Here is a 15,029-nt window from a genome sequence, read left to right as displayed (position 1 = left end):
GGGGCGGGGAAAGGATTGTCTCCGACGGGAGAGGGCGGGGTCCGTGACAAACGGAAGTGACGTGTACCAGAGGGCGAAGGTCCGCAGCCAGACAAGCAGGGGCGCCTCGTGTGCTTTCCAGCCCGGAGAGTGGTAAGAGCCCCCTGTTCCGACAGCATCCCCGGGGCCTCCTGAAACGCTCGGGGTGGCGCGGCTTACCTCTCTTGGCCTCTTCCCCGCTGCATTTCTCCACCAGCCCTGCTGAACGTGGCAGCTGCCACGGCGCCTGAACAATGGTTCACCCCGTCATATGAACCCCTGGCAGTGAATGGTGGCTCTGCTCTCAGGACTAATACTGTACTTATCTCAAAGAATTATTGGAATACTTTAATAGCATGTCAAAGGATTTTATTTTTTCCCCGAGGGGGGAAATACCCTGACAAATACTGTACCCTGGACCTGCTCACTTGCAGGTCCAGATCCACCAGTTAAAGACCAGTAGATTCAGGCGATTGATTTTTTTGACACATGTCGGCCCCCACCCGCACTGGCCTTTTCCTCCTTTGCTTCTTGTGCAAGTGTAATCCTTATGACTCAATAGCTAGCCTTAAGTAATTAAAATAATAATAGCTAGCCTGTTTTGTCCTGTGGTTTCTGTGTCTCGATTATGACTTGTGAGAAGTTTTCCCCGTCTCTTGCTCTGTTGTTATGTTGCTGTAGACAAATGATATTATCTTCTTATACTTGACCCTGGGACTGTGTATGTAGCCTGCACAACTGGTTGGGTGACCTTTCTGCCCCACCTTCACCTTTGGTGGGGTGAATGACTTCTTATCAGTAAGTCTGAAACAGCTGACGTATCCTTCATTTTCTGACCTTCCTTGACCTGGTCATTATTTTTAATGCACAGTTGCACCTCAGTACAGTTGTGAGTGAACTACTGCACAATTCTCGAGACACACAGCTTTTCAGACTAACTCTTTCCAGCTCTTGACTAACCGTTAAAGACTTTTAATACTGTAATAATATCTGTTGCAAGCACCACTAGGAAATTGAGACATATCATAGAGGCACCAAGAGATTTTGGATCTTTTGGACACTAGTTGGGACACAGAAAGTTTGAGAGCATCCGTGTGCTGGTCATCTGATCCCAGAGCTTAGTATCTTATGCTGTTGTAAAATAGAATTATTTCTGCCCCAGCAACTTCTTATTTCAGTGTTGTACCAGGGCCAAAAGATATTAAAATATGAAAGGAGTAGGGCCTCAATACAGTAATAGAATTTAGCCCTGATTTAGAAGGGACTTCAGTGACAATATCCACAAAATGTTCTTCACAGGTAACCATGTATGCAGGTGCACTTTCATGAATCTGAGGGGAAAAGGTGTCTCCAAGAATAATTGACTTGACCTAAAACGGGCAGATTTAGGGTTGTGCTTGTTTTGTTTTATTTATTTATTTCATAAAATGTATTCATTGCTTGGTTGCTAAAACAGACACACACACACACACACACACACACACACCCTCAAAGCTGTTTACAAAACAACCCGCTTGCTGCCCTACCATGTATTTATAATAAGGAATAGAAGCCTTTAGCCTATACAGTGGTACCTCGGGTTACATACGCTTCAGGTTACATACGCTTCAGGTTACAGACTCCGCTAACCCAGAAATAGTACCTTGGGTTAAGAACTTTGCTTCAGGATGAGAACAGAAATCGTGCTCCGGCAGCGTGGCAGCAGCGGGAGGCACCATTAGCTAAAGTGTTGCTTGAGGTTAAGAACGGACCTCTGGAACGAATTAAGTACTTAACCCAAAGTACCACTGTTTGTCATATCTGGTATAGGCTTGGAATAATATGTCCCCCTAAGAATTGCTGCCCATGGAAAGGAGAATGAACAACTTCATTGTCAATAGGAGAAATAGGAGAAAGCTGCACCTATTGTAAAAATTATACTTTCTGTGTGTTACAGACACAGAAATCCAGCCCTGGGGGGTGGGGGCTGTTTTTTGCATTTGTCCCTTGAGGACAAAGGAGATTTTTCATAACTCCTTATTGGTTATACAGATATAACAGCTGGATGTGTTGTTAACCGTAGGAGTGAAGGGTCCCTTTCCAAAAAACCTTGCTGATTTTCTCTCTTTCTCCCTCAGATCATGCAGCCTGCTGAGACCTTGTCTGTGTTTGATGCAGCTCAGAATGGAGCTTTAATGAATGGACTTTGCCTTGTAACTGAATCATCAGGAGATGTCACATCGGTGGCCATTCCAGGTACTGCTTTTAAAGGGCCATATATCTGGAAAAGGGTTCTGGCCAAGGGTTCACCAGGTTTGCAGAGTTCATGACTCATGAGTTTAAAACTACAGTTGGTGAAAACACATAAGGATTTGAAACCACAGTTTGATCTTGGCTTGTTCTTGGTAACCAAGCAACAATTCCCGAAGCTCAAACATCTTGGAAAACTTTTAGTTTAAAATAGGAATCAAATGCTTCTGATTTTATCCTCATGACCACAAAAAGAGGAAGCTGTAGGCTTTCTGTGGCTTATTCATGTAATGAGAAACCATGGTTTCCTTTTGTGTTTGTTAGTGTGTCACTTTATGACATCATCAGTGTGCCGCTTTAGTAATTTTGCATCTTTGTCAATTAGTTAAAACCAGTTATGTTTAAGCTAAATACTGGGGCTGTTTGTGTATTCCATCCAGGATTCTTCCTATTGAGGTGTTAGTGATACTCTCTCACACACAATATTTCTCAATTCCTTTTTTTGGTTTTCATTCTAATGTTTAAGATATGCAGCCTTCTGTATCAGGATTTTCACATTCTTAAGCCCCTCAGAATTCGCTGAGGTGTTATACATTTGAGTTGTGTTAAATAAAGATTTACATTCCTTCATACATAACTGTATTTGTGCCAGTAACTGTGTTCATTTTCATTCTGTTCACTACAGTGACTAAGGGAGCAGATCGACCTAGTAGGATCTTAGAGGTGTCAGACAGGATGTACTGCTCTGCCTGCTCAAAAGCCTTTGACAATAGAGAGGAGCAGGTGGGTGTTGCTGAATGATTTTGAACAATGCTATCTCTGGGAATAGGATGGTGCAAAAGTCCATTTGTCTTTTGTCCTCAGATGAAATGCAGTATCCAGTAGATCAACGGCATGAATCTGGATATGGCCAGTGGGCCAGATCCTTATCTCTATTATTATTACTACTGCTGCTGCTGCTACTACTACTACTACTAATATTATTATTTATTAAATTTGTATACTGCCCTATACCTGCAGGTCTCAGGACGGTTCACAGGATAAAATCACAATATAAAAACACAACATACATAATTAAAACAAAAACAACCCAATAACCCCCCCCCCCCCAATTAACCTACCCTACCCTCTGCACTGGTGAAATTTGACAGGTGGGTGGAGCCACCTCTCCTTTCAATCACCTCACAATGACTGGTGATATAGTGCTTTAAAGTTCCAACAATCAGTTGATCATCAGGGCTTCAAAGTTTTGTGTAGTTTGATCCCATGCACTGCACTCGGAAGTCCCATTTATCAGCTGGTTGTTGGGACTTCAAAGCTGAAATGTTTGCACTGACAGAACAACCAGTGTTGAATTACTCCCACAGTTAATATATAAAAGGGAAGCTATAAGTAACAGCTTGCAACATTGTTTTATCAAGAGATGGCCCTTGTTTATTCAGTACTGAATGAAAAAGGGATAGATAATTTTGTACATAAAATTGTTTCTCATTGATATAACACATTCTTTCTCCCCCCTCTTTTGGCATTTTTGCTTTTTTGAACGTCAAAGTATAAAAATATAAATTAAAAAAGTAATATTAGAACTCTGAGTCATCTAATAAAGCTGATTGATGGAAGATTTAGAGCAGGCAAAAGGAAGGACTTTTTCATATAGTTAAAACTATGCTATTTTTTCTCCTGGGATGTAGTGAGGGCCACAAACATGGTTGGCCTTAAAGAGGATTAGACAAACTCAGGGGTGGGGAACTGGATCCAGTCTGCAGGCCAGATCCTTAATTCCTCCATCCTCCCCAGGCCAATTTCTTTAACCAAGCTGTAACTGCTAGGCAGCTAATCTGTGGTAGCAAGCTTCTTTGTTGTCTGTTTGCAGGTGCAGTTTGGATTCAAATTGCACTCGCAAAGGACTTCAAAGGGACTTGCTGCAAGGCTTTTTTAAGGTTCGCTGTCAGTCAAAGTATGCCTTCAAAGATGCTCATTAACAGTGCTGCTCAGGACTGTCAGCAAGCCTTGCTTGCAAAGGGACAATCAAGCACTCACTTTAAGCTCCCAATTGTTCTTTTGTAAGCATCTGCTTACCTGCCCCAAATCTCATGTCACATATGAAGTGAGGTTTGGAAGTGGGCATGTTGAAGAAAACAGCGTCGTGGATCCAATTAGACCCATGGTTTGAAGAATCCCCACCCCTGTAATAGAGAATAAGGCTATCAATGGCACCCAGTCTTAATGGCTATGTTCTGCCTCTACTATTGGAGGCAATATGTCTGAATACCAATTGCTGAGAATCACAAGTGGGGAGAGTGTTGTTGTGCTCAGGTCCTGTTTGCAGGCTTCCCATAGGTATCTAATTAGCCACTATGAGAGCAGAATGCTGGACTAAGATGAACCTTTGGTCCAATTTATCAGGACTGCTCTTATGTTCCTAAGACTTCAAGTCCCCCAAATCACAACAAAAATAGGATTTTTTATGATGGGAATTGTAGTCCCTAGATTCATAGTAATAACAGATGTGCAACTTCCATATTGGACTGACCCAGATACTGTTTTATGTCCTTAACTAAGCACTCAGTATTTCAGGATCATTGCAAAGAGGTGCTTTTGCCTGCCCTATGTAGCCTGAGATATAGATGCCGAACACTGAACCAGTTACTACTGTGGCCTTTGTTGGCTCTCCCACTATCCCTTTCTTTTCCTGTTCAGACTGAGCATTATCGACTAGATTGGCATCGCTTCAACCTAAAGCAGCGGCTCCTGGGTCACCGCATGCTCACAGCTGAAGAATTTGAGGCAAAGACTCAAGCAGGTGAGAGGCACACAATATGGGTTCAATAGCTGAGAATCCTCCATTGACCCTTGGTGTCCCTTTCAACTCTAAAATTTATTATTCTATGAATACTACTCAAGAGCTCTGATGGTCCTAATGAGCTCCATTTTGCCTTAACAAAGATTCCAAGCATCCAGCTTCACAGCCATTCATTAACAGACTGGGTAGAATAAGTCTCAGATGGGTGCCTTAGACTCAATCTCATCCAGCATGGGATGCTAGTTCATTTCCCAGTTCATTACTATAATGACCCCTTTGGTTTGACTCTAGCTATGACAACATACTCCATTAGTCAAATGTATGTCCAAAGGAGCTCAGTCGTCTAGATCCACACATATATTTCCTCCCTGCTGTGGTCCTGAGCTCTCTTAAGTAGAGAATTTTCCAGCTTTACCAGTCCAAATTGTCTTCTTTGCATGAGAATGCTCTGTCTTTCTGCCTCGTGGGCAGGAGTTCCAGATATAAAATTCCAGAAATAGGATTTCTGGAATCCGTTACATGATGCACTTCCTTCTTGACTGTGTGATTTTCTTTTCTGTTACTACCTTGGTCCACAGGTGATGTCTCCAGCATCTCTGGGTCGGATTCCAGTGACTCTGACTTGGACAATGAATCTGAACCACCCAACAGTGAAGGCATCCATCGGAGCCCCTCTCCATGTCAACGCTCCCAGCGGGTTCTGTTCAGAAATGCCCAAGGCCAGCTCATCTCAGTCTATCGCTGTGTGCTAAACACTATGAAGGCATGTCACAAAGAGCCTACTGGACCTCATTCCTTTTCTGGCTTTTGGTCCCTTATTGTTTTAGTTACCAGCTGTCTCTCACCAAATGATAAATGCCTATCACGAACACACACACACCAAGAGGATAATGCTGTGGCCAGGTTTTAAAGGAAGTCTAGTGTCTGTTGCAATAGGCATAAAAGTGGTTGGTCTTAATTTTCCCACCTATGTTCTTGCTTTAATTGCAAACTCTTCCTCCCAAGCAGGTATTATAATTTCAGCCAGTTGGTCCTGTGTTGGCTTGCTGCCATAAATGTGTGGGTTTCTCTCTTGAGTCCTGCACAGTTCCTCTAGTCACCTGACTGACTTTTCCTTGCCCATTAATTTTTAACATCAAACTGGCCCATTTTGCTTTCCTGATATTATTCTTTCTCATAGCTGTCAACTTTTCCCTTTTCTTGCGAGGAATCCTATTCAGAATAAGGGAATTTCCCTTTAAAAAAGGGAAACGTTGACAGCTATGCCTTCTGTTTTGTACCTGATGCTTTCCTAGAAGAAACCTGAATTTCTGCAGGATGAAAGAAGCATTTCCCCCACTTCCAAAACTTCTGTGGGAAGGGAACATCCCTTGAAATCCTTTTGTCTGTTTGGGACCAGCTAACAACCTGCCCATCCCTATTTAACAGCCAGGCTGAAAGCTGCTCTCATTGCTCAGTAACCTCTCGCTAACTGAAGAGGTCTTTTGTCCATCCAGGGCAGTGTGGAGGAGCCTGAAGAGCTAGTGGCGTCCCTTCAGAGACAGAGCTCAGGAACCTCCTGGGTGATCCTAATGGCTGGCGGGGGACACTTTGCAGGAGCTGTCTTTAAGGGGTAAGAACGCAGAGGGGGATGTCTGTCATGCGGGTCAACTTGCGAGCTGTAACAGCTGCCTTAAGAGTGTGACTGTGTCAGAAGGCTGATAAACCACGATCCCACATGTGCTTCCAGGCCAGTGTTAATGCTCATCTCATGGTCTCCACTAAGCAGTTTCCTGGAAGTTCATGAAGAGAGAGATTGGGTGGGTGGGGAATGTAGAGTGCTTTATATCTGTAATCTGCTGGACCCCATTCAAGGTGCAAATCAGATGAGGAACCTTTGGCCCTCCTGATGTTGGATTCCAACTCCCATCATCTCCAGCCAACATGACCAATGCCCAGGTGGATGTTGGAGATGTAGTCCGACATCATCTTCAGGGCCACAGGTTCTCCATCCCCTGGATTCAAGGAGTTTATCAGTAGGCAGGAAGGCTAGAAGTGGACGCAAAGCATAATCATGATGAGGCAAAGCAAATTCAGCCAAGAACAACCACATAATGTGTGTGTGCAAAAACAGTCTCCACTCAATACTGACTCACCAGCACCTCCTCCCTGGAGAAACTTGAGGTCTTCATGGATGCATGCAATATCAAGCAGCCCATTTTGTGAGCTTGAGGATGTGAGATAAAAGGTCTTCATCCTTTCCTAAGCCACTTCAGCCTAACACGAACGAAGACATCTGATCCATCCATCTCAATATTGCCTACAACCTGTGGTCCTCCGGATAGTGTCAGGCTACAGATCATCCCTGACCATTGGCCATTCTAGTTGGGACCAGTGGTGGTTGGAGTCCAGCAACATCTAGAAGGCCTCAGGTTCCATATTCTGGTGTGGATAAAACCTGAGTCCATTTTGGCTAGACTTGGTTCCTAGTGAAGACAATCATGCTAAGATGATTATTCTGGATGTCGGTCTTTGCTGTAGGCTTACCGTCACTTTCTTCCCAGAAATGAGGTGCTGGAGCATAAGACGTTCCATCGGTATACAGTGCGAGCTCGCCGAGGGACAGCGCAAGGAGTGAGAGATGCTCAAGGGTCTATGCCAAAATCAGCTGGGGCCACACTGCGGCGCTACAATGAGGCTGCCTTGCTCAAGGTGAGTGCGGACCATAGTAGAACCAAGGGTGAACCTACAAAATGGAAAGGTGACAGCTATTTGAGAGCTTTGCTGTTTGAGTAAGATTGTCACAGCTGTTCTGCCTTCACAAAGGAAAGATGCAGTTGACTTTTACTGCAAGTCTGTGCCAGTTCTTGTCAGTAGTCTGTGCAGCAAAACAGTGATAGGAGGCTAGACCGCTCTAGTCCTAATGATGCAGACCAGGGCAGTCAATGTGGTGTCTTCCAGATGCAGTCCAACAATGAGTCCCATCATCCTTGACCATTGTCCCTGTTGGCTGGGGCTGATGGGAGTCCAACCACATCTGGAAGGCATTGCACTGGGTATCTCTAAGTATTCTTGCTGCAGATTCCATATTGAGAAATGAAGCTCTTCCATACCATTCAGACTGTTTCTGCATTCTCTCATTTGAAATGATGTATTTTATATATAAATGGCACTGAGGATCTCTTGGAAATAGGTAACCAATGGTTACATTCAGACCCTATGGAACTCAGCCTTCATTGTGGCTTCTTCGGCTGCACTAAAGGCGACAGCGATGGGCCTACCTGTTATACTTGTCTTTTCCTGCAGGATATTCAGGAGTTGTTGGCCAGCTGGACAGGGCATTTGCAAGGAGCAGAGTGTATCTTCCTTCGTGCCCCTCGCACCAACCGAGCTCGGTTTTTTGGCAGCAAAAATGGCCCTCTTCAGCGAGATGATCCCCGTATCCGGGGCATTCCTTTCAGCACCCGGAGAGCCACCTTCCACGAGGTGCAACGGGTGCATGGGGTTCTGAGCAGTCTGCAAGTGTATGGTGAGCACAGCTTTTAGTCCCCGATCCCCACCCAAGTACTTGAAATGATGCTCCAAAGTCTTTGTGTATACTGTTTCTGACTACAATCTTGGTTTTCGTCTAGAGATGTGGAGGCCCAGGGATGGGGTGGAGTATTGGAGTGCGTGTGTCATTTTCCTCCCATATCTCTATTCTGGCCTTGTTTGCTTCTTTTAGCTCCTTTGCTCTTGCTGGAATTGGGCCACTGTGAATTGTCTATCTAGAAATCTGCCATTAGGAGTGGGAGTGGAGGGTATGGAACCAAGAGGATTTCCATCCTAGAAAACACCATTCTGATCCTTTTGGCAGGCAAAGACACAGCAGTGGCAGATTTGATTTCCTCCCCTCGGAAGAGCTGGAAAAAGGTCCTCCCTTTGGATGAAGCATCTTCACAGAGTCAAGACACTAGTGAGTTGGAGAGCTTTGCCATCCTTGCCCTTGTAGCAATCCTTCATCCACTGCAGATGTTTTGTTCACTTTTTACCATCATAATCACCTAGGTTATTGGGTGGAAAGACTACTATGGGCTGTTGAAAGCAGTAAAGCAGGGGATTCTGCCTCCACTGGGAAATGGCTTTATGGAGAGTTCCTGAAAGAGGGTTGAGGGCAGAAAAATGCTGAAATCATGATGGTGGCTGCTAATGTGTAGGATGTGATCTAACAGTGGCTGCAGTTCAGCTGAGGGAGAACTGATAGGCTGATTTGGATCACCTTCCATACCCCAATCCTCAAGTTCATTGAACGATCCCTACTTTGTTCATCAGAAGCTGAGAAGGAAAGGCTTAACCATGATACTGTTTTCTTACAATCTCTGCAGCAAAGCCAGAGGAGGAGGAGGAAGAGGAAAGTTTCCAGCAGCTTGAGTTGGTGGAGCAGACACTGAGTACACTGGAACTCCGAGAATTTGAAGTGGAACCAAAATTAAATCGCAAGAAGAGAAGGAAGAAACAAAAAACACTGATGGGTAGGTGGCTGAGGTAATGGACCTATTATTAGGTACAGATAGTGGGTGCCTTCTCTTTCTAGAATGGCTAAATTATTTGCCTGCCTTGAGAGACACTGACCAGAGCCCCACAGTTTGGTGTCCTTGGCAGCTGCTTCCTATCAAGATGCAGGCTCCCAGGATAAGAAAGCCATGATGGGCCCTGGGCCATAATCTAGAGGGACCTTAGTTCACAGAAAGTCAGAAGCTACAACCCAGAAACTGAAATACAGTCCGTTTGAGAAGAAAGTTGTGCAAGCATTGGATATTCCATTAAAGCAAACCCCTGGGACAAACTGCATTCAGCATTTGCAGAAATGGTAATCTGTTCTAGGTTAAAAATGTGCAATAGAAGAATGGCAATCAACATGATAAAATAGAACACATAGGATTCCTGTAGACAGAGGTGGGGTGGAGGGGGCATTGCATTATGGGGAAATCAGTTTTGTACTTGCCGCAAGAGAGTCCACCCTCTTCTACTTTCTGGGAGGCAGTGCTTTCACATCTTTGTTCTGCTTTCTTTACTCATGAGGACTGGGGCTTTAAAGTGAAATCTGATAGGTGTGCTGGATTTCATTATACTACCTGCCTTTCATGGGATGACTTGTGTGGCTGAAGAGGAGCCACCGCAGACCCAGGGAAGTCAGTGTCAGCTGAGATGGTTCCAAAGATTTAAGAGAGCGCAAATGAAGGCTGTCTTAAACCACCCTTCTAAATTACCCCTTCTAAATCTTCATCATCTCAATGTTATAGGTTGGACTGCATCCATCTCTAGTCTTAAGGTTAAAAGCAGGAGCTGCTGCTGCAGCTTTGGAGTCAGAGCAGTGTCATTGAGGGATAGAAATGATTTGTCTTTACCTCATGATCAGCTGTTCCCAAGCAGAAAAAGGGAACCGCAGTTCTCCTGTCTTTCTGTTTGTGTGGAACAGTATCAGCACCACAAATCTGTGATGGTTCTCTGGGATTGCTCTCCTCATGCTGCATCCTATTGGCCATGATGTTAGTGACACTTGGAGCAAGTTGGGAGAGAGGGGTGGGCGTTTAAGAACATGGGTCCTGCATGCTGGTTAGTTCATCTGAATCCATCATTCATGCATTTCTGGGTCATACTAGACAAAGTTACAGTGCTCACTAGACAGGGATCAGAATGGTACCGATAGTCTAAAATGAATTGGACAGGAAACAACACCTTGTGTGTTCTTTCTTTTGAAGCAGAGTCCTCCACGGAGACTTCAGGAGGTGTGAAAGAGCCCAAGGCTTTGTTGCCCAGAACAGAGGAGTCACCCAAGACCCAGAATTGTCTGAAATATGATGGTGAGTTTTGGGGTGGTTGTGTGAGCATCAGCAAGATCTGCACTTCCCCACTCCGTTTTATAATAAGGGGTTCTACAACAACTTGCCATTTGGGCCATTATTGTAGGTTGGAAGCCTGTGCTGGTTAAGGGAGTGGCAGATCCAAGACTTGACATTCTGTTTACCCTTATAGGTAACATGGATATTTCATGGTTAATGTGAGACTCTTCCTTCCTTCCTCTAGGTCTTAGCACATCGTTACAAGATGCCTTGTTCACAGCTTGTAAGATGGGAGACCTGAAGGCACTACAGCATCTTCTGGGGAGAGATAATAGCACAGCAGATAAAGCAGATGACTGCAATGGTATCACCCCGCAGCAATTGCTCAACTCACCCCTGGATGAGAGTGGCTGGACCCTTTTGCATGTGGCGGCAGCAGCTGGAAGGAGTACAGTTGTGCGGCTGCTGTTGGAGATGGGGGCTGACCCATCCCTTAGGTAATGCCCAGCTTGAGAAGACTATATTGATGCCTAGAGTCCTAAGACTTGGTTCTTGAGTTGCACTTCTGCTCTTTGAGTCAACCTGCTGACCCCATGAAATTCAAGCTGCTCCTCTTGAGTGTCAGCTGTCCTTGACTCAGTTACACATTAAGTCTGAGCCCAGGTCTTTCAGGGGTATTGAGAATTAGTTGTTCTCAAAGGGCCAGAGCACTTGAGGGCCACTTTGTCCAAGTACCTATGCAAGCATAGGAAGCTGGAGGACATTCCACTCTCTGGGACAAATTTCAAATCTGTTCATAGTCTGGGATGGTTTGGGCTTCTCTCTCACTTCCAGTAACCAGTCGTAGAAGCAACAAAAATGATGTGGCACATGCTGCTTCCATTTCCCAGCAGTGTCATCTTCTACAGTGGTTAGGGTTGCCATATTTCCAAAAATAACAACCAGAGCACCCCAAAAGCCCCCCAAAAAGTGAATTTTTGATTGACTTTCCTAAGATCCAGGACAAAGCGCTGCCTTCTGGAAATTCCCCCCGGACGTCCATTCCCCCTTTGAAATCCCAGTAATGTCTGGGGAAATCTGGACGTATGGCAGCCTAACTGTGATGTAGGTCACAGATCTGGACCTAAAGTTACATTGTGTTTCCTCCCCAGGGACAGACAGGAACAGCCTCCATACTGTGTTTCTGCCAATAAACAAACTCGTAATGAATTCCGAAGGTTCAGGGGTGAACAGCCTGAGAAATATGATTACGACCGGGCCCAGGTGGGTGGATGCATGTATGTATGTAGAATGCTCTGGATGCATGTATGAAGAATTGGAAAGTGTCTAATGTGGACGCTTACACTTGTGAATAAATAGAAGGCAAGTGCAAGTTGATAATCCTGGGCCAAGCCAGCTGCCCACAGAAGACTCCTTATCTGTTCTTGTATGTTGCTGACCTTGGACAGTTTTTGAGTTGCACAGCTTGCAGTTTAAGAAGGGAAGGCTTGATAAGAAGAATTCCAGAGTCCTTTTTGTCTTCCTTCCACTAATTCCCACGTAACTTAACTATTTGGGGTGGGGGGCTCTTTTAGACCCTGCCACCCGTACCCATCCTTTGCATATCTCTCTGGAATCTCACACTCAGTGCAAAAGGCATCCTGGATTTCTCTTAATCAAATGCTCGCTCAAGCAGGCATTAATCTAAGTGGAAGATACATTTGGGTATGCGTATGAAGGATTTTTGTGTGTGTTTGTTTAAATCTCCCAGCTCTAAATATGCTATTGGAGTGAGCAGAGATGGGAAGGAAATGAATTTTGATGGTGTCTAGGGATTTTGCATCCAGAGATGTAGTAGGGCAGCAACATACACAGATCAAAGGGAGACTCGAGCCCCTTTCAGGATCTCTTCTGGCTACTTGCTGCCGGGCCCGGGCCCTTTTCTGCTGGATCCACATCTACTGTGTAATTGCAGGTGCCTGGACCCCTGACGGCAGAAATGGAAGCCAGACAGGCAGAACGCCGCCAAGCACAAAAGGCCCAGCGGAAGCAGCGTGAGAAAGAGAAACGAGAGGCACAGCAGCTGCTTGAGCAAGAAGAGCATGAGAAACAGTGCTTTGCCCTGCTGAGTGATCGTGAGAAGGTAAGAGCCTAAGACTCAGGTGACTAAAAGGAAGAAAAGGCGACTTAACAGATGATGGCATCACTTCTGGTGCTACAAGTTTCCTGATATGATACATGGCATCATCTGCTGTGCTGATCACAAAGAGCTCGCTTGACCAATGTTGTCTGAGAGAAGCTGTGGTTTCATGTAAAGAAAAGATTTTGCTGTTTCCTTTCCTTATCCTGACAGTTGGTTATATTGGGTCATCCCTGTTGGTGTGGATATCCTTCTAGTTCTAGCATCTCCTGAGAAAGACACTTGATAAGACTTATTATACTGTTTTTCCTGAACCAGGCAACATCGGCCACTTTGGAGTGTTTTTGTTGCCATTTCTGAACCCATCTGTGCAAGACAAGCAGAATGGGTTTTTTGTTTTAGAATGTAATGAGGATCTTGAAGATCTACTTAATGTTGTCATGCTGGGATATGTCCTGAATCTAGGTAGGCATCTCTGTCTTTTCCATGGACATGACCTATATTTAAGAAAGGCCTCCTGAGATAGAGAATAACTCACAGATCTGTCCTACTTCCTGAGTCTTTGCTATGCAGCCAAAGTTACCTTGAGAAAGGAATTTGGAACCTGCTGCTCTGAACCAGTCTGTTCCTGCTCTGTAAACCGTGTGTGTTATTCTGATGGACTTAAATATCATAGGGCATTTCTGCTGCATTTTACTAAAATACTTACGCCCTCCTGTTAGGAAGATCTCTGGTGAAATCTGTTTAGTTTTTAGTTTCCACAAGCTCCCTTGAACAAAAGGAACATGGCTGACTCTGGACTTGGTATGTGACATACAAGCAGATTGCTTTTATAGTTTGACCCAGCTCTGGAACATCCTTGCACATCCTCCTAAGTGAACTGCTTGTTTTACATAGGATTTTGTACAATGGGATGAAGACACTTCTCCCTATAGACCCTGGGGGACAGTTCTTTGATGTTATTCCTAATAGTATGTGTGTATTGCTTCTTAGCGTGCATTGGCAGCTGAGAGGAGACTTGCTTCCCAACTAAAAGACTCCAGTGCAACTCTTACCAATACCAGGTAAGGTGGGTGAGTGAGTGGTGTGTTCCTTTTTGGCATGACCTCCAACTACAATGATCCCAAGCTCATGCTGTCTCTTTGGTATCTATAGGCGCTGTTGGCTATGTGGAGAGTCGCTACTGGGCCGCATTCCCTTCCATTACCTTGACTTCTCCTTCTGCTCCACGAACTGTCTGCGAACTCATCGACAAGCAAATGCTGCCCTGTCCTAGCTAGGATTTTTAAAATTTGGGCCTTAATGATCTACTTCCTAGAATCTGAATGGAAATAAAAAATCTAGTCTATGACTGCTGTCACTTAGATGAGGAAGTGCAGCAAAAACATATTCGCTGCTTCTGTGTACTCCAGAGGCGGCTAACCTGGGCAGCTGGTACCTTACTGGCTGAGAAATGACACCTCTAAAAGGTCTTTTTCTTCCATTTTACACTAGAAGCAGGATTTTATGTATGGGAAATGGGGTTGGAGGAGGCATTGGAAGACTGCTTTCCATGAGGAAAGGAGTACAGGTTCCTTTTAGAGACTGGAGAGAAGAGGGTGAGACACTGGTTTCTTTGCTAGCTCCAAGTATACCAATGTTAACAGAATCCTCATGAGAATTTTTTTCCAGGAAAAGAACTATTTGATCAGTTATTTCCTCAAATAAAATAATAGCTACAGTAACATGGACCAGCTGCTATCTCTAGCCCTGACTATGTCTCTAAAAGTTACTGCAAAACAAGTTATAGAAGAAGGCTTATGAGTCAAGATACAACAAATGTCCTTTTTAAGGTGGTGCAGAGAATTTCTCCCTTCTAATGTTGCATAGAGGTTGGGGGTATTGTGCCATGTCATCAATCTCTGCCACCCCTTGGATGGCCACCACCACTATTTTCATTGCATTGTTTGGGCAGCTTCCAACTGGAGCCATTCTTATTTGCCTTTCTCCATACCTTTCTCTTCCCCTGCCCCAGCCTCTCAAAGTATTGTGAATGAATAAACTACAATGCAGAACTGTG

At 44.6% G+C, this 15,029-nt stretch overlaps 1 protein-coding gene across 4 annotated transcripts; it reads left to right on the top strand.

Moving 5' to 3' along the window:
- Positions 1-17: 17 nt before the first annotated feature.
- On the top strand, positions 18-15,029 carry ANKZF1 (ankyrin repeat and zinc finger peptidyl tRNA hydrolase 1). 4 transcript variants are annotated; one of them, XM_077933988.1, is made up of 16 exons: positions 18-132; positions 2,136-2,253; positions 2,933-3,030; positions 4,948-5,050; positions 5,629-5,813; positions 6,547-6,662; positions 7,594-7,741; positions 8,336-8,558; positions 8,886-8,984; positions 9,394-9,540; positions 10,774-10,872; positions 11,096-11,348; positions 12,003-12,114; positions 12,806-12,973; positions 13,964-14,034; positions 14,126-15,029. In XM_077933988.1, the coding sequence occupies exons 2-16, from the start codon at positions 2,139-2,141 to the stop codon at positions 14,244-14,246; spliced, it is 2,058 nt and encodes a 685-aa protein (XP_077790114.1). In that variant the 5' UTR covers positions 18-132; positions 2,136-2,138; the 3' UTR covers positions 14,247-15,029. The 4 variants fall into 4 exon arrangements, with proteins under 4 accessions (XP_077790114.1, XP_077790112.1, XP_077790110.1 ...); XM_077933986.1 differs by having other exon boundaries at positions 10,771-10,872; XM_077933984.1 differs by having other exon boundaries at positions 9,385-9,540.

Source organism: Podarcis muralis, chromosome 1 (assembly GCF_964188315.1).
Source record: "Podarcis muralis chromosome 1, rPodMur119.hap1.1, whole genome shotgun sequence".
NCBI lineage: Eukaryota > Metazoa > Chordata > Lepidosauria > Squamata > Lacertidae > Podarcis > Podarcis muralis.
This window is presented reverse-complemented; position numbering and strand designations above follow the sequence as displayed.

Coding starts and splice junctions, on each gene's coding strand:
- ANKZF1 (XM_028741403.2), top strand. CDS start 2,139: ATGCAGCCTGCTGAGACCTTGTCTGTGTTTGATGCAGCTCAGAATGGA. Junction 6,663..7,593: donor GCAGGAGCTGTCTTTAAGGG/GTAAGAACGCAG, acceptor CTTTCTTCCCAG/AAATGAGGTGCTGGAGCATA. Junction 12,974..13,963: donor TGCTGAGTGATCGTGAGAAG/GTAAGAGCCTAA, acceptor ATTGCTTCTTAG/CGTGCATTGGCAGCTGAGAG.